Raw genomic sequence first — 20,038 nt, 5'->3', positions numbered from 1 at the left:
CCTGCTGGTATATTTGGTCGTATCCGAGGTCGCCGTCAGCGCAGTCTTGGTTCGTGAAAATGAAGGTATGCAATCTCCTATTTACTATATCAGCAAAACCTTAGTGGACGCCGAAACACGGTATCCACACCTTGAAAAATTAGCTTTGGCATTGGTCGTAGCTTCTCGGAAGCTCCGACCCTATTTTCAGTGCCACCCCATAAAAGTAGTGACGACCTTCCCCTTAAGAAGCATCCTACATAAGCCTGAGTTATCAGGCAGGCTCGCCAGATGGGCCATAGAGCTCAGCGAGCACGATATCTCATATCACCCAAGAAACGCCATCAAGTCGCAAGTACTTGCCGACTTTATAGCCAACTTCAGCGCAGAGATACTACCAAAGGCGGAACTAGAGGCACGTCATGCCCCCTCCAACACCGACCTATGGACTCTTTACACTGATGGCGCCGCTAATGCCTCGGGATTGGGACTCGTTCTCGAGGTCCCCACGGGCGAAATAATTCGCCAGTCCATACGATGTCCCGAGATGACTAACAACGAGGCCGAGTACGAGGCTGTTATTGCAGGTATAAAACTAGCCATCAAGTATGGAGCCCGACGACTCATTCTCCATTGCGACTCCCAACTCGTGGTGAACCAGGTCACCGGGACATACCAAATCAAGGAGCAGAGATTGCAAAAATACCAGTCAGAAATCCACAGATTAATGACCGAGTTCGACGAGTGCCGCTTCGAACAAGTTCCGAGGGCACGGAACGTTGAAGCAGACGGTCTAGCAAAATTGGCCGCAGCCACTAAAAACTTCAACAAAGAAAGCGTGGTCACCCTCCTCCATTCAGCCATTGATCACACTGAGGTACTCTCCTTAAATTTGACTTGGGACTGGCGCAACCAGTTTGTATCCTATCTGCAGGATGGAACACTCCCACCCGACAAAAAAGAGCCAAGAAGCTCCGCGTACAGGCCGCCCGGTATTGCCTGATAAACCACGAGCTCTACAAAAGAACGTTTGGCGGACCCCTGGCCAAGTGCCTAGGGCCGTACCAAACGAGGCCAGTGCTCGAAGAGGTAGGCAACCGCGCCCTCGTGCGCTGCATAATACGGGCAGGCTATTATTGGCCAACTATGAAGAAAGACGCAGCAGAATATGTTCGCCGATGCGAACAGTGCCAAAAGTATGCCCCCATGATACACCAACCAGGAGAACCACTCCACTCAGTCACTTCCCCATGGCCTTTCATCAAATGGGGAATGGACATAGTCGGTCCACTACCAGCGGGATGAGGAAAGGTACGATTTCTATTAGTTTTAACTGACTATTTTTCCAAGTGGGTGGAAGCAGGTGCGTACGCCCAAATACGCGAACAGGAAGTCATCGCCTTGATATGGAAGAATATCATCTGTCGTTTCGGCATCCCCAAGGAAATCAGCTGCGACAACGGGCGACAGTTCATCGGCCAAAAAACAACAGAGTTCTTCGACAAATGGCATATTAAGCGAATACTCTCCACGCCATATCACCCCGCCGCCAACGGCCAAGCAGAGTCTTCCAATAAAACCATACTGAACATACTGAAGAAGAAACTCGAGGAAGCCAAAGGGCTATGGCCCGAGCTACTGCCGGAAGTGTTGTGGGCGCACCGGACCTCACCAAAGTCCTCCACAGGAGAAACACCGTACTCTCTGGTCTATGGAACCGACGCGGTCATACCAGTCGAAATCGGCGAACCAAGCTTGAGGTATTCACATACCAGCGGAGCAGAGAACGACATAAACAGACTTTAAGACCTCGATGAGGCCGAGGAAAGAAGAGAAATGGCCCACATAAGAATGGTGGCTCAGAAACAACAAGTCGAATGATACTACAACAAGAGAGCCAAAATAAGACCACTCAAAGTGGGAGACTACGTCCTCAAAGCCAAAACATTGGCATCAAAAGACCCAAGCGAAGGAAAACTAGGCACCAACTCGGACGGACCCTACAAAATCACAGCAGCAGCAAGTAAAGGAGCTTTTCAATTGGAAACAATGGAAGGAAAAACGCTCCAAAACAATTGGAACGTCGCCCACCTCAAGTATTTCCATTTCTGAAAGGCGTCTCCCGATTCGCACTCTTTTTCCCTTACCCGAGTTTTGTCCCAATTGGGTTTTCTCGGGGAGGTTTTTAACGAGGCGGCAGAGGGGGCACCCGGAGATATTTGCGGAACAAGTTTATCATACCAGCCACTCCATACGCTCTCCTGACTGACATGACAAAGGGACTGAACTAGCATGATCTCCAATGTATGAACGGCTAAGGCCATCTCCAATGTATGAACGGCTAAGGCCATCTCCAATGTATGAACGGCTAAGGCCATCTCCAATGTATGAACGGCTAAGGCCATCTCCAATGTATGAACGACTAAGGCCATCGTCGTCAACAAGCCGACCCAGCTCGACTACGACAAACAAGTAATTCGACGACAAGTAATTCGACGACAGTCGAAGTTACGTACATGGCTAAGGCCATCGACAGTATTATGGCTAAGGCCATCGTCGTCAACAAGTCGACCCAGCTCGACTACGACAAACAAGTAATTCGACGACAGTCGAAGTTACGTACATGGCTAAGGCCATCGACAGTATTATGGCTAAGGCCATCGTCGTCAACAAGTCGACCCAGCTCGACTACGACAAACAAGTAATTCGACGACAGTCGAAGTTACGTACATGGCTAAGGCCAGTATTACGGCTAAGGCCATCGTCGTCAACAAGTCGACCCAGCTCGACTACGACAAACAAGTAATGCGACGACAGTCGAAGTTACGTACATGGCTAAGGCCATCGACAGTATTATGGCTAAGGCCAATTGGACTTAACAGTCGCCAATCCTATTCGACTACGACGAAAGGCACTCAACTAACAATTGAAGTGATGCCATCATTAGCTAAAGCCACCGCTATTTAGCGTCAAAGCCGCATCCTATCGGCGGATAACACAGACAACGTTCGAGAAACACACTGAAAATCCTACAAATGAGCACCCGCTCTGCGGAGACAAGGTACCAAAAATAAAAGATACAAAAGGAAAAGAATGGCAGCAAAAGTACGACTTTCATTATCATTCAAAAAAATGCATGTACACTTGACCTTACAAAAGGTCCCATTTACATTCCAAAATACGACAAAACAAAATATATACAAGTCCTAAGAGGCCTCGCCGCTTTGCCCGTCACCCCCAGCGTGACCTCCATTCTGCTCTTCGTCCCCCGCCTGACCGATATCTTGTTCATCGCCGCCCCCGGGTTGATAAGTTGCAGAAATCCAAGAGCCGGATTCTAGATGGTTGACTCTTCGGAGTTATAGCCCGCCCGGTCTGGGGAATCAGAACTATACCCACAAGTTTCACGGGCGACACGGGCTATGCGCCGTTGCTCCTGAACCTCCGCCTCAGTGGCTCGACCCGTAGCTAAGAACTCCTCGAATACGACCAATCTGGCCTCGGCGTACACCCACATATCATGCGCCTCACGATGCGCATCCTCATCAGGCCTTGGTGCAGTAGCCCGCTTAAGGACTTTAATCTCAGCCGCCTTGGCATCGAGTTCGGTGGTCAAAGCGGCAACCTTGATCCGCAAATCAGCAGCTTCCGCCGCTACCCCACGGCCAACCTCCAACTCTTCTTCCTTAGACTGGAGAAGAGTCTCCAGCTCAATGTTCTGAGTCGGAGCAGTCATCAGCTGCTCGTCGATCTGCTCCAGCTCGGCCACCCTCCGTTTCAACTAGGCCTCCGACTGTTCGAGACCCTCACGAAACACCCGAAATTCTGGGTCCTGCTTGAGCAGGTCCGCCAGCGCCCGATGCTTGGTGCGGCACTATTGGTATTTCTTCGCCATCTTGTCGAAAGTGGCTTCCTTCTTGTGCGCCCGCCGCCTCCTCTCCACCTCCAAAATAAGAGTCTAAAAAGGAGAAGAAAAAGGAAAGGCAGGTCAGTTCGCATCACAGTTAGCCTTACGACACACAAAGAAAACTGAAAGCTACCTGCAAGGCCGGGCCAGCGACCCTCCGTGATAGGTCCCCGTCGCTAACACCTCTCAACATTTCATGCTCAGCGGCCGCACATAGCAGGGTCATATCCGGTGCAGCCTGCTCGCTGTGTTGCAACAGGTTATACCCTCCTGGGATCATAATTCGGCGGTTAGACCTTCCCGTCGTCATCTCCACGTGGGCTGGACCCCTCGCCAACCCATCTACATCTCCATGGGCGGCCTTAGTATCCGCCCTCGCGGCACCATCGCCCACTTCTTCAACAGCGGCCGACGAACAGCTCTCCAGAAACACGAGCTGGGCTGGCATCGGCAACAGCTGTCCGTTGTGGAGCCGACCTCCCAGAACGGATAGCATCGGCCATAAAAATCGGCCTCGATACTTGACGAGGTTCACTTACCCTCTCGTCTTCCGTCGCCATCCCCTTGCCCTTTATCAACCGCCGCCTTTTCTCTCTAGCGGCTCCTCACCTTCGAAAGTCTCCTCTGTAAGCCGCAGGGACGACACTAAAGGAGTCGTTTTACTTGCAGACGCCGCCATAGGCGCAGCCTCCTGCTGAGGAACCTCAGGAGCGCCATTGCCGAACGAGCCGCAGGGTATATCTTCGCCATCAGAGTCGGTCTCCGCCCTAGGCGACGCAACAACGGCCTTCTTCTTCTTGGGGGCGCTCCGACCTGCCAACACGAGTAAGTTAGGTAACAGAATCTAAGGGAGTTTCCAAACCAAGGCCGAAGAATTACCTGACGGGCCATACTGTTGAAGAAATGCAGCCCAGGTACGACATTCCTCCACATAAGGTATTATTCTTTCCACCCATGATTTAGTATCATCAATAAACTGGGGTGGAGAAGCCCTCGCTACAAAAAAAAGAGAAAAGAATGAAATCGCAGTGGCCAAATGGTCAAGGTCACGAACAGTCATGAATCCTGCAAATAAAGGCACTCACGATCTGGGTTCCACCTTTCCGAGAATCCTTCAGGCTTAGACACCAGGTGCTCCGTCAAGATATAGAAGTACCTGCGCTAGAAGAGGCGGTTGGCCTTGTCGTCAGCCCTAACTACCAAACCCTTCGTACCATGGCTTTTCAGTTGCAACATGGTACCCCTCAGGTAACCAGGGCTGAATAACTGTAAGAGATGGTGAACTGAGATACCGCACTCAGCCTTAGCCGCGTACGTGGTCAGAATCCTGCACACCTTCAAGGTGTAAGGATTAAGCTGGGCCGGGCACACATTGTAAAAGCGGCAAAGCTCCACTACTAAAGGGAAGATCGAAAGACTATAACCGATCAAAAACGGGTATTCATAAAATGTGCAGTACCCAGGCTTGTGCACATTGGCGTAATCCATCCCAGCCGGAGCCATTTCCACATGGTCCGGAATGTTGTGTGTCATTCGAAGGTCGTCTAGATGAGATTGCAGTAAATCGCTAGGCTCCCAGGGAAGGGCTGGACTTTTCGTTTGAAAGTACCTTCGAATATGCATGTCCTTTGGGAGGACGTTGTCTACAGAAAGGGGAACGAGGGTCTTTTTTGCCTCCTCCCCCTCACCGCCAGAGGAAGGCGGAACCCTAGATGGGTCAGTGTCCTTGGTCTTTTTATCACCTTGACTACGTTTACCATGATGACTCTGTTTGGGAAATAATGCACTAGCGACGAGAAATATGACTTCAAAGGAAGTGGAGGAATCCCACACGAAATAACGGTTACAGGAAAGGAAGACGAAGGAGTAAATCAGAAAATGCTTTCCAAAAGTTTGAAAGTTGAATCGAATCAAACCTCTCTCCTATTTTTAGGGATAAGTTGCGCAGAAATCGAAGAGTCATGATTCAAAACGTGCGCGGGAAACCAAAACGTCACATCATCCTTTGAACCGCCTCGAGGGCAAATATAATAATGACGCTTACAGGCTATGACGTCATTCCAAAAAGAAAGCCACGCGTCAGTGGCTCAACAACGCCATACATTTTACCACAGTCATGTTGCCGCCCCTGGTCGAGGTCAAATTCTCCTAAGCCGAGGTTTGCATTTTTGCCCATTGAAGACGCCCACCAAATGCATCTCCAACGAGCGGAGGGAGTAACTGTATAGGGTCAAATTTGACCGTCAGCGTCTCTACGCTAATGGGTACGCCCGGTGAATATACGCCAACTAACGTAAGGGTACGACTCGGACGTGGGGACAAAAGCGACATCGTTTAGGACTCAGTATCTTCACTAGGAAAACGTTACCATTTTTGTAATTTTTTTTATTATTTCGAGGAAGGTCTCTTATTATATAAGGGAGACCTTCACATTGTAAAGAGGAGAAAGGTCTCTCATTTTCTCATACTCTCTCTCTATCACTATCTCTAACGAATACTTTCTCTGGAGTTCATATTATCACTATTAGATCTACAACAACAACTTCATTTTTGATCTCTAGGTCTATTATATTTGATTACGATTCACCCTTCCTTACTTTTGATTGTTTTTAAGCTTACAATCTCCTTGATCCTCTCAACGAGGCCAGTGACGAGGGCATCTTGAATGCAACCCCTAGCATCACGCCAGGTGCAGAGATCTCATCTTCCCCATCCGAAGATCTAACGATCTTGCATGAAAAAGGAGCTTCCACATCTGCGGCTAAGGAAGCACCCGCGGTGGTCAAGAAGCTACTGGAAGAATGGCTAACAAGCACTCTAAGTGGCTTGGTTGAGAAGTCACCGCAAAGTAACAACAGGTGTATACCAACGGTAGGTACCACTGCTGCCATGGGTGAACCTGAAGCTGCACGAGCAAATAACAAACCCATCGAGGCACAGACCAACGATGGCACGCTAACAGCCATCCTAAAGAAGATGGAAGAAATGGAGAATGAAAACAAGGCACTCCGCGACCAAATGAAAGAACATNCCGTACTGTTGAAGAAATGCAGCCCAGGTACGGCATTCCTCCGCATAAGGTATTATTCTTTCCACCCATGATTTAATATCATCAATAAACTGGGGTGGAGAAGCCCTCGCTACAAAAAAAAGAGAAAAGAATGAAATCACAGTGGACAAATGGTCAAGGTCACGAACAGTCATGAATCCTGCAAATAAAGGCACTCACGATCTGGGTTCCACCTTTCCGGGAATCCTTCAGGATTAGACACCAGGTGCTCCGTCTTGATATAGAAGTACCTGCGCCAGAAGAGGCGGTTGACCTTGTCGTCAGCCCTAACTACCAAACCCTTCGTACCACGGCTTTTCAGTTGCAACATGGTACCCCTCAGGTAACGGGGGCTGAATAACTGTAAGAGATGGTGAACCGAGACGCCGCACTCAGCCTCAGCCGCGTACGTGGTCAGAATCCTGCACACCTTCAAGGTGTAAGGAGTAAGCTGGGCCGGGCACACATTGTAAATGCGGCAAAGCTCCTCTGCTAGAGGGAAGATCGGAAGACTATAGCCGATCAAAAACGGGTACTCATAAAATGTGCAGTACCCAGGCCTGTGCACATTGGCGTAATCCATCCCAGCCGGAGCCATTTCCACATGGTCCGGAATGTTGTGTGTCACTCGAAGGCTGTCTAGATGAGATTGCAATAAATCGCTACGCTCCCAGGGAAGGGCTGGACTTTTCGTTTGAAAGTCCCTTCGAATATGCATGTCCTTTGGGAGGACGTTGTCTATAGAAAGGGGAACGAGGGTCTTTTTTGCCTCCTCCCCCTCACCGCCAGAGGAAGGCGGAACCCTAGATGGGTCAGTGTCCTTGATCTTTTTACCACCTTGACTACGTTTTACCATGATCACTCTGTTTGGGAAATAATGCACTAGCGACGAGAAATATGACTTCAAAGGAAGTGGAGGAATCCCACACGAAATAACGGTTACAGGAAAGGAAGACGAAGGAGTAAATCAGAAAATGCTTTCCAAAAGTTTGAAAGTTGAATCGAATCGAACCTCTCTCCTATTTATAGGGATAAGTTGCGCAGAAATCGAAGAGTCATGATTCAAAACATGCGCGGGAAACCAAAACGTCACATCATCCTCTGAACCGCCTCGGGGGCAAATATAATAATGACGCATACAGGCTATGACGTCATTCCAAAAAGAAAGCCACGCGTCAGTGGCTCAACAACGTCATACATTTTACCACAGTCATGTTGCCGCCCCTGGTCGAGGTCAAATTTTCCTAAGCCGAGGTGCATTTCCGCCCATTGAAGACGCCCACCAAATGCATCTCCAACGAGCGGAGGGACTAACTGTATAGGATCAAATTTGACCGTCAGCGTCTCTACGCCAATGGGTACGCCCAGTGAGTATACGCCAACTAACGTAAGGGTACGACTCGGACGTGGGGACAAAAGCGACATCGTTTAGGACTCAGTATCTTCACTAGGAAAACGTTACCTATTTTTGTAATTTTTTTTATTATTTCGAGGAAGGTCTCTTATTATATAAGGGAGGCCTTCACATTGTAAAGAGGGGGACTCTGGAATAATACAACTCTCTCATTTTCTCATACTCTCTATTATTATCTCTAACGAATACTTCCTCTTGAGTTCATACTATCACTATTAGATCTACAACAACAACTTCATTTTTCATCTCTAGGTCTATTATATTTGATTACGATTTACCCTTTCTTACTTTTGATTGTTTTTAAGCTTGCAAAGTATATCGATAACTTTTGAGCCAAACAGTAGTATGGCAAAGCTAGCTCATAAGTAGCAAATATCACATCATTGTTCAAAAATTGACTTAGTTCTGAAATGTCACATTCACAGCACGTAAAATAATCATGCAAAGTCATGTACCCTTCCTAAATCCAACTTCAAAATGAAACTTCCCAAGCCATGCTTTTATGGATATAAGAGGATTGTAGAAAAAAATCAAAATGAGTAAAAGGTAAGGGCATCGATCATGGATTGAGAGGCAAAAGGCAGCATGTTTTCAATCACTATAAAAATCATTATGCTATAACTTTCCGATAACGAAACAATGTATGAATATTTCAGCCTGAAGTTCATCAGGTAAACTCACTTAACCAATACTACTTAAAGAAATAAATTTCTTTTAACCATATTTAAACTTTATTTATTGTTCTTCCTAGATTCAGACGATACTAATAAACAAGTCATCATATGACGATTCAATTTAATGATTCACAGAAACTACTACCTTATTCTTTCTTGTATAAAATTTCTTACACAAAGCTCTATTTTAATAATATTAATTTTATTTTATAAAATAATATATTACATGTAACTTAATATACACGTGCGTTGCACGTGCCGAGTAACTAGTTCAATATATACGCCTTAACCAACAAGTTGTAAATTCATTTTTTACATGGTTAAAATTAGTTTTGCTGGTTTTGTTTTATATCTGTAAAATAGATTAACTAAATGGAAGAAAATGAGTATTTTCAAAAACAAGGATTAACAATTCAGAAGAACAAACTGCTGTCCGAAAGGGACAAACAACCTAGGACCGTCCTTTAAACTTCCCTCCTTCGGGGCAGTGTTCATTCCCATTCCCTAGTACCCACAATTGAGTTCAAAAATGGCATTGTACCGCCGTCTTTCTCGAACTTCTCGTGTCCTCCGGCGGCACCCTCCCCCCTCTATCGCTGCCGTCTACTCTCCCCGCGATCAAACAAACCCTAGCCCAACTGCTCCTCATTCTCTGTTAATTAACCCCTTTCAATCTTCTTCTTCTGATCATTATATACCCAACTCCAATTTTGAGAAATCGTTGACATATTATTACTCTCCACATTCTTCAAGAATTGAACTTTCAGGGTACCGTCAAGTTCTTCACTTTTCAACCTTAGCTAATTCAGAAGAAGAGAAGAAGCATGAGCAACAAAAGCATTCTTGGATTGATACGTATTTGCCCCAAATAATTAGACCCTATGCTCATCTTGCCCGACTTGATAAGCCCATTGGCACTTGGTTACTCGCTTGGCCCTGCATGTGGTAACTCCAATTTCCTCCCCCTCTATTTTAATTACTCTATATCCTTGTGCTTGTGTGTTTGTTATCATTCTTAACTTTTAAGGGTTTATGTGTAGGTCGATTGCTTTGGCTGCTACGCCAGGGAGCCTTCCTGATGTGAAAATGATGACACTATTTGGTTGCGGGGCTTTGCTTTTGCGAGGTGCTGGTTGTACAGTGAACGATCTTCTTGATCGAGACATTGACACTAAGGTGATTGGGGTTTTCCCTTTTAGCACTAGTAGGATTTTGTATAGTTCGTTAAGTCGAATTACACTTACATATTCCCAAAGAAAAAAATTATTTATTGCTCATTTTTATTTGGATTATTGATATGGTAACTCCAAGTAGTGGTTTAGAATAATTTGTTAGTTCCATTAAAAAGGGAAAATCATCAGCTCAACACTTGATAAGATGATGTGCTCTTTTTCTCAGTCCTCTAAAATAATAGTGAGGGGGAACAAAAAGAGAATCAATTTTCTGACTTGATATCTAGAATGCTTCTGCTACTTTAGGATGAGGATGTTGGATATTGTATGAAGGTGATGCTGCCTGCTACTTCCTTCTCCGTTGTCTTGGTTGCTAGGTGAGAGATAGGGGGAATTAATGGGAAGAAAAAATAGGTGTTACTCTTTCCCTTGATATTATGGTGTTTCATTGCAGGGTGGGGGCTGCTATAATTAGTTCCTTTACTGCTCCAGTTGGGTAGCAATGTGATAGTTTAACCATCGAATTTTGAAGATGATACCTTACGTCTGTTTTATTTTTCTCTCTCTTGTTCTCATACGTAATCATTTCTAGTTCCTTTTAGTATCATCTATGAGTCCATAGTTAAAAAGTCATTGAGACTGAAGTTGATCGGAGTACCTTGTATTGGTTTCTTCCCTGATTCCTCCTCCTATCATCACCAATATAATCCTTTCTTGTACCATCCTTCTAAAAGCTGGTTGACTTTGGCCTTTTGCTTATAACATCAGTTTTTTCTTCTGCTTTTAGTACATTTGCGAGCTTTCATGCAGTGCAGGTGGAAAGAACAAGGTCGAGGCCAGTCGCGAGTGGTGTATTGACACCCTTTCAAGGGCTCTGTTTCCTTGGGTTCCAGTTGCTATTAGGTCTTGGGATTCTTTTGCAATTAAATAATTTTAGGTTTGTGTCTTTTTTTCTTCACATGATTCTGTTCTTTCTCAGGTTTTCCTTTGCACGGAAAGCATTTTGTTTAATCTGTTTGAGAGTGTTTTAATTAATTGGTTCATTCTAGCTGATTAACTGAACGCCGGGGTGGCTCACTAAGTTTGGTGGCCTAAAGCCAAACTTTAATGGAAGGCTTATTTTTTTTTATATATATTTATATTTGAAGTAGATTTTTCTAGCTTTTTGAGAAAAATTTTTTTAATAATTTTTTGCATAAACCATTTAATCTCTCCTGTGACACTATTGATCTTAGGTAATAGAACCTGATTCAAGAAATTGATAACTTTATATTAAAATAATTTTTGATGTTTCAATATACTTGATGCAATGATGAAAATTTGAGAAAAAACAAAAAAGAAAAGTTTAAAAGTGTATTACTCATTTTCTAATGATCAATGTAAGCTTATATATATATATATATATATATATATATATATATACAACATTTAACTTTTCTACTTTGAAATACTTATATTTTCTTAAAAAGATTTGGGTTCTCGCCAGTAGAGTTGTGGTGGAATGGATAGAATCTCTCTTCTTTAACCGGAGGTATTTGGTTGGAGTATTTGGAGTGAATTTTTTTTTTCTAAGGAGCGGTCCCCACTTTATTGGATTTTACATGGTACGAATTCTGATTAATCAATGCCCCAAATTAACTGCCAGACATCAAGTACAAATTGGAAAGAAAATTGGGGCCCCGAAATTCTGGGGCCTAAAGCCGACCACCTCTGACTGAACCCAGTCAATGGCTATCTGTTCTCATAGAAGAGTTTTATATGATCTGCTTTCGTCTCATGGTTTATATTTTATAGAGAAGTCAGTGAAATTTTCTTCATATGTTTGAAGTCAGCTTAAATATTTTCATCTTGCCATTGCTGAAGTCTGCAAGAGCTGTGCTTTTTTTGGCCAAAAAACAGGACTCTGAAACTGAATGATCCTGATCTTGTCAAAACACAAAAAAGTTTATATGATAGCATGATACTTTGCGATTCTGATGAATGCTTTGTTGCTGGATGTCCATTTCTTTAATCACCCTATGGATATTGTTGAGTAAGTGAAAAATGCTTATTAAAACTTTAGAGCATTACGCAATATAAATTTGTTGAGTCTGATGATGTGGAAACCAGTGCATCTATTGAAAAGATCTTAAACTATTTATGACAAAATGTAATGAACACATAGGTTTGCCATTCTCTTCTTTTTTCCTCTTTCTCACATCAGGCAACATTTCCAAGACCTCTCCCCCAACCAAAAAATTTCAGTTCCGGGGCTTTACTTAATTCAATTAATAAGAATAATATCACAGTTTTCCTTTGGTAAAATCTAGGTATGGAATGTGTAGTAATTCTTGCAAGTTGCAGACATTTGGGACTAAAGACAGCATTTGTCGGAGTCCCCTTTTGAATTGTATATGGTTTGTCCCATATTCTGCTAAAATAATCACTTCCGGTTTATTTTCTAATTTGCCACGATTTGGAGAACTAGGTATTTATGTGTATCTTTAATCTCTTTCTTGCATTTCGATGCAGAAAGCATTTCTTGCTTTATGTGACGTTGCTAATGATTCATCTCTCTTGCTGCAGCCGCATTTTGGGTGCTTCATCCCTGTTGTTGGTCTTCTCATACCCCCTCATGAAGAGGGTGACATTTTGGGTAATGTATCCTAATGTTCGCGTTGCTTCTCTCAAATCAGTATATCTGTACCGTCTCCCTCACTCTCACTGTCCCCAACCCCAACCCCAACCCCAAAGGAATTTCTCTTCTCAGCTCCTGTGGATCTTTCCCCACAGTTTGGTCAGAATGGGTGATGTCTATATCTGTTGGTGCAGCCTCAAGCCTATCTTGGTCTAACTTTCAACTGGGGAGCGTTGTTAGGTTGGGCTGCTATTAAAGGAAGTATTGATCCTGCAGTTGTGCTTCCACTGTATGCCTCTGGGGTGTTTTGGACGCTCGTGTATGACACAATATATGCACATCAGGTACATATTAATCATTTGAAATATGATTGCATTATATACTAAATTGAGTTTGAAACGTTTGACAGAAGACAATTTCACATAAATATAACATATCAAAAACGTTTTACTTCAGTATATTGCCGTTGCACCTTAGAGACTTGGTCTCCTGTACATGCATACTATTGCCCCATGCTCGAGTATATCCTGGTTAAGGACTTCCTGTAACCCTATCCAGAAAGATTCAGTTTCCTGTCACAAGCTCGCAACTATACCCTTGCTATCTCACATCATGTCTTTTTCAGATTGCTCACCCACTTGATAGATTTTAACAGTCAAATTGTGACCCTATTTCTGCATGTTATTAGCATCTATCTGTGACTGTAAGGCAGCTTCAATCATGTAATTTGGGTGTTAGATGCAGAGAAAACAGATGCAGAGAGATTGGGGTTTCATCTATATATATATATATGCGCGTGTGTGTGCGCGCGCGTGCGCGCGCACGTGTGAGTGTGAATGTGCATCTATGAAAGAGAGGGAGGGAGAGATTTAGTTCCCATAAGTCCCATTTGCTTCTCTTTAGTTGTTTTCTTTTTGGAGGATTATATTTTTTGGGTTCAACTGATTAGTATTGGATCATATAGGATTTTTTTTGAGAAGGTAAAATAAGGATCATATTGGAAAATTCTGGATTAACAAAATTCTCCCTCGATTCCATCTTATATGGCGGCGTTTTAATTGGAAATGGAGTTTAAGATATTACTTGACATGTGTATTATAATTTATACTGATAGTGCAAGCCTGCAAGGAATTTGATGTAATACTTAAAAAGGTAGTATGATGGAGAAATATATCGACTAAGTGTGGATTATGAATAGTTAAATGAATTTAAAAGTGTTAATGTGGTATAGAGTAATGTTACTAATGGAGATTGGTTGTCTTTTGCAGAAATCGTATTCTTTTTGATATACTACTTATATATGGGAGTTTGTTTTTCCCAAATCAATAAAATTGTTGCTTAATTGAAAAATAATGTTACTAACAGGATGGTATCAAACATTTTATGGCATTTCAAATGGAAAATTGTCTGATAAATTGGAATTGGGGGAGCTGCTGCCTGCTGCATCCTAGTTTGAATCTTCTTTAAGTAATGTTATCTGGGAAAAAGGCTATTGGTATCAGACTACATTTTATATTTGCTGGAAGATCTTATGCCTGCTCTATGTATTAGGTAATATTGACATGAAAACCTGCCTTTGCCAATAAAAAAATTGGCTTCCAGAAATGTCTAAATGAAAAAAAGGACCCACGTTAATTAGGCTTTTTAGGCTTTCAGGTTCGTAGTATCATAATTGCCTTGTGCTACAATTGAAGGCCTCATAGCATCTGGCATATATGTGTCTTAATGTTTATTTATATAGCAGATGCACCAATCCAGATTTGTGTTCCCCATTAAACTAGTCTGAGACACTTAGATGTTTTCAAATTTATGTGAAACCAGCTCTTGTCAATATGTTGGTGAATGTTCATTCAGGATAAAGAAGACGATCTCAAAGTGGGTGTCAAGTCTACAGCCTTGAGATTTGGAGATTCCACAAAAGAATGGATCAGTGTTTTTGGATTAGCATGCATCAGCAGTCTTGCTCTTTCTGGAGTTAATGCTGATATTGGTATGTATTTTCCTTCTCTAATTCTTTTGCTCCAATCAGTTTGTGACAATCATTTTTCCTTGTTACTTATTTCCCATATTTTGTTTTAGATTAATTTATTTTTCTCTTTTTTGTTTGAACAGGATGGCCATACTATGCATTTCTGACAGCTGCTTCTGGCCAGTTGGCTTGGCAAATTTGGACCGTTGACCTATCATCTCGTGCAGATTGCAACAGAAAGTGTGTATAGAATAGTAATTAGAGACATGCTTACATTTTGGTTACTGTGAATATATGGTCAACTGGTTTACTTCTATTTGTCTGCTGCCTTGGACATGAAAGTATCAAAAGCAATTCATCCTTAGAAATACAGTATTATAGCACCCAAAGCAGTTCAATATATCTATGAATTTATTCATGTCACTGATAATTTTTGGTCTTCTAGATTCTTACTTTTTGAGTATATCGTACTTTGTATGTAGATTTGTGTCCAACAAATGGTTTGGTGCTTTTGTCTTTGGCGGGGTTCTATTTGGAAGACTATTGTGACTGTGGTAGGTGATCACAATGCTCTTTGCTTCTCTAACCTTTTGTCATTGTGGTTTTAAATACCATAATTGGGTAGTATTCAAAGTTATATGCTAAGTCATTTGTTGATAATTCTTATGCAGATAAAGAACAAAGCTTACTGTACAACTAGAGATGGTAAGTGTTACATATACACTGTCCATTCTATGAAACTTTTGTTTACATGTACCTATTAAATGATCTTGTTAATTCTTGTAACTTTGGGGTAGACTTTGCACTTAATAGATAGGGTGTTTTAGCCTTATGGAAGGCACACTTGAAAAAAGTAATACTTCTACATCTATCTATTCTTGTTATGTCTCAATAGCAATAATCTTGTGGCTTTATTTTATAATTAATAATAATTGTAGCTATATTTCATAGAACGTTCTTTGCACAAATCTTTAAGTTTATTTCAATAATCTCCTCAAACTTGAACTTAATCAAGTTAAATCTTGTAATTTTGGTTGTACATATACGTACTATAAATGGGTTGTTCTTAGCCTTATGAAAGGCACACTTGAAGTGAATAAAATACTTATACCTCTGTCTATTCTTGTTGTATCTCAATAGCAATAGTCTTGTAGCTTTATTTTATACTAGTAAGTTATATACTTGTATTTATTTTATTTTGATTACATTGGAGATTTTCACCTTTTGGATTGTATCAGGATAAAGTAGTGGAAATGATCACGTCATATTGTATTATAAGTAGCACATAAGGATAAAATGGATGGTCACATGGGATAATCTGGGCATGTGACACAATAATGATAGAAAGTGTTAGAAGAGGACAAGTTAGACGTATAATAACATGGAGAGAAGTGTTCTGGAAGACCTACAATCTCTTGGAATCTATAATTAAGAACATAACACAATTAAACTTAAAAGATACATAAAAGTGATGTCAACTAATTGTGATTAAGACTTAGTCGTGTTGCTTCTGTTATATTAGGTTTGATGGTTGCAAGGAGCGTTTTTTAGTTTGTTTGGAGGATTTGTAGGTCAGCAGAATATTGAAAGGACTTATAGTGTTTGAGAATCATTAATTTTGTCTTAAAAGATGAATTATTGGGTGTGGAATGGTGTAAATGGAGCATAATGTATTTAGAGGACCCATATAGCTGACCCAACTAGTCTGTGGTTCATACATAATAGTAGTAGCAGGAGTAGTTGGTGCTTAGTTGTAGTAGTTACTGTCGATTTGATATCAGGACATAAACCACAATAGTAGCAGTTGTTGTTACGTCGTAGTAATAGTTGTTGATTTGATATCAGAACATGGTGTGATCTTATCTCCTTGGAATAATGTAGCCCGCGTGTTGATTTTGTTTGGTTTAATCGCTGAATGCTTACTAACTTAGGAGTGTCTTCCAATCTCTGGAACAGCTTTTGCACAGAAAAGCATAAGAATTTTGCTCCTTTCCTTTTTGGACAAGTAGATCCAGTAATATTAATTAAAGCAATATAAAACTAACTGGATTCTTAGTCCTTGCTTATTGATGGGATATTTTATCTCTGTCAAAACAATATATATGTTGCATAGCTCAGATTAGCCAATGCTTGTACTTGGCTCATTCTGTTTGTTTGCCTTTGTAATTAGTCTCAATACCTATCCATATTTGTAATGCATTCTCTTGCTAGAAATTCCAAGAACACGAGCTCCCTCCACACCCTACCCACCCGGGGTTTGGGGGGGGGGGGGGATAGGATTAAAGCAAGTTTCTTTCTTGTAAACGTTTACTTGTTTTACATTAATGTGGTGGGTTGTCAAACCATAAGTCGCAAAGGCTAGAGCTTCCTAGTAAATTGCATTTCTTCACACTTGATGCCATGTGTGCTTTAGCATCACTCTTCTCTCCTTCCATTGCTCACTTCGAAGACTCTAAAAATCTAGTTCAAGTATCCTTTGACCAGGTTGTGTCGTGGGAGCTCGATTTTGGAGCGTGCAACGAATCTCCAGCTGGGTGCCCAAATATTTATTTCTTTCCTCGTCCGGAGTTGCATTTGGGTTTACAAGAAACATCTGCAGGATTTGTCACTGATTATTTTGCAGATTTTCTGACAGCCATTTGTTTGGAGATACGGCAATAAAGTTTCCCCCTAGGGTTGCAGCCATATAGCATCTCTGTTTTTCCTTCCCCTTTATAGTTTATTCTGTACTTCCTAGCCATCATGATAGGTATATGGGAAAGGTAATAGATGCTAGCTCTCTTTGGAAGTTCAAAGCTGTATCACCTAGGTCAGAGAAATCTCTAAATACAGTAATGTCAACTTGTATTTGTTGGCCAATTGAGTTCCATTTTCAATCAGGGTATTTGATTGCGTAAATGTTACATTGAAGACATGCTCTTTATTTTTATTTTTCTCCCTAAAGACAGAGACTTTCTTTTTAATGTAATCATTAAATAGTTTTGGCTGCTTTTCGAGGACCTTGAGCTTTAAATTATGCTAGCTTAGACATGCTTATTTTATACATATTGTATATGTGCATCCAAATATAAGTACGTTGTGGAAATGTCAACAATTCCCCCCCCCCCCAGTTTACAATGTATGAAATCTTGTATACCTGTTTTGGCGGGTTATTTTCGTCCAAAGTTGATGTTATCTATTGGCTCTTGGTTTAGATGGTTTAGAAATGGGTTAATCTGTATAGTTACTACTGTTATAGGCTGTAATGGATGCCATATAACTATTATATGTGTAAACCTTAATCAAATCACATGTGCTGGTCAGTTTAATCTCGTACATTTGTTTGTTCTCTACGAGAATTCTGGTTTGTTGTCAAAAGGTGAAGAAAAAACTCATTATTCCATTAAACTCGATTCAAGAACTCAGCTAATGAATTCTTTTTTTTCCTTCTCAAAAAAGAACTCGGTTAATGAATTTGCTGATACTTACCCATCATAGTAAAAATGGCGTGTAGTAGCCACTAATTAAGGGGGTCTTTAATTTTTATCCACTAGTTATAATGCTCAGCAAAAATAGCCACTATTAATAGGAAAAAGATAGTTTTACCCTTTCTTCAATGGTTATATTCCCGAACCCTTCTGCAAAAAGAAAGAAGCGATGGAGGTGAAATATATATCAAGCATGGTAAATGTGAAAAACCCTTCTGAATTTCGAGCTATAGTTCAACACCTCACTAGGAAAAGCCCTCCAAAATAGTCCAATTTTCATCAACAATATGCAAAGACAGAGAATTATCATAATGATGAAGTTGCAGCCAAATTAGCTCGTGGTCAAAGTTCAAAAGGATTTTCTGGATTTCTGTTTCCCTATTAATATATAGTGTAGTAGTTGAGCTTTTCTTTGGCTTTGTTGCTTCAGTCACTGGGTATCACTGGGTAAGTAAGCCTTACATTGTACTAACACTAACAAAAGTATTTATGAATGACATCATCCTCAATACTTATTTGCTAAATTCTGTATGTTAAAATTTTTGAGCAGATGTCTGAGTTTTCAAAATTTCTTTCTTCTTACCTTGTTTTTGTTTTTTTTGAGTTCAAAGATTAAAAGTTAAGGACATGAGTCCTTATGTTTGACATGCAGGTTCAAAAGTTAAGGATGAGCAGTCCTTAACTTATAGTTTCAAGTTCAAAACTTAAGGACTCCTGTCCTTAACTTTGGATTACACGTTCAAAAGTTAAGGACAGGCAATCCTTAACTTTGAGTTCAAAGTTCAAAACTTAAGGACTGTCTGTCCTCAACTTTACAAAAGTTAAGGACAGGAGTCCTTAAGTTTGACATGCAGGTTCAAAAGATAAGGACAGACAGTCCTTAACTTATAGTTTCAAGTTCAAAACTTAAGGACANGATGTCTGAGTTTTCAAAATTTCTTTCTTCTTACCTTGTTTTTGTTTTTTTTGAGTTCAAAGATTAAAAGTTAAGGACATGAGTCCTTAACTTTGAGTTTCAAGTTCAAAAGTTAAGGACAGGAGTCCTTAAGTTTGACTTGCAGGCTAAAAAGTTATGGAAAGACAGTCCTTAAGTTGGAATAATACGTTCAAAAGTTAAGGACAGACAGTCCTTAACTTTGAGTTCAAAGTTCAAACGTTAAGAACAGGAGTCCTTAAGTTTGAAATACAGGTTCAAAAGTTAAAGACAGGCAGTCCTTAAGTTTGAATTACACGTTCAAAAGTTCAGGACAGGGAGTCCTTAACTTTGTGTTTAAAGTTACCTCATTTTAACAACCTCCTCCTCAGAGGCTCAAATAAATTGTACGTAGTATATATTACTTCGAGTCCTCACAATCTTTAAATCTTCAGAGCGCGCTAGTTACACATCCTTCTCCGACATACTTACCCACTAAACTACCATGACATCCATATCCGTGTCTACCAAAGACTAAAGATAGGTATAAGTTATAGCAGAAAGGTATTTTCGTCCAGTCAGGTATAAGTTTATTAAACCAGTGGCTAAAGACTAAAGACATTTAAAACACTGGCTTTAAAATAAAGACAAGTGCTGTTAGTGGCTATTTGTGCACATCGCCCCCCATCATAGGCCAATTGTTATGGAGGATTTGCATCTATACCCAGTTTTTGGGTCACAATTTAACTTATGCCCGCTTTGCAAAAAAAATTGTAAGCGTACCCACTTTTCGGGTAACTTCAAACATGTGGGGCCTGAAGTAGCAAGAATTTGCGAAAAAAATTGCAATCGTACCCATTTTTTTGCCTGAAGTGTG

General features: G+C 41.3%; 1 protein-coding gene across 2 annotated transcripts; it reads left to right on the top strand.

Annotated features, from left to right (window-relative positions):
* On the top strand, window positions 9,439-17,771 carry LOC109223752 (4-hydroxybenzoate geranyltransferase 2). 2 transcript variants are annotated; one of them, XM_019388172.1, is made up of 10 exons: window positions 9,439-9,968; window positions 10,064-10,199; window positions 11,011-11,132; window positions 12,761-12,830; window positions 13,007-13,156; window positions 14,667-14,802; window positions 14,925-15,021; window positions 15,264-15,335; window positions 15,453-15,486; window positions 17,266-17,771. In XM_019388172.1, exons 1-8 carry the CDS (start codon window positions 9,553-9,555, stop codon window positions 15,328-15,330), a joined length of 1,194 nt encoding a protein of 397 aa, XP_019243717.1. In that variant the 5' UTR covers window positions 9,439-9,552; the 3' UTR covers window positions 15,331-15,335; window positions 15,453-15,486; window positions 17,266-17,771. The 2 variants fall into 2 exon arrangements, with proteins under 2 accessions (XP_019243717.1, XP_019243718.1); XM_019388173.1 differs by having other exon boundaries at window positions 17,252-17,771.

This window comes from Nicotiana attenuata, chromosome 3, assembly GCF_001879085.1.
Source record: "Nicotiana attenuata strain UT chromosome 3, NIATTr2, whole genome shotgun sequence".
Taxonomy (NCBI): Eukaryota; Viridiplantae; Streptophyta; class Magnoliopsida; order Solanales; family Solanaceae; genus Nicotiana; species Nicotiana attenuata.
This window is presented reverse-complemented; position numbering and strand designations above follow the sequence as displayed.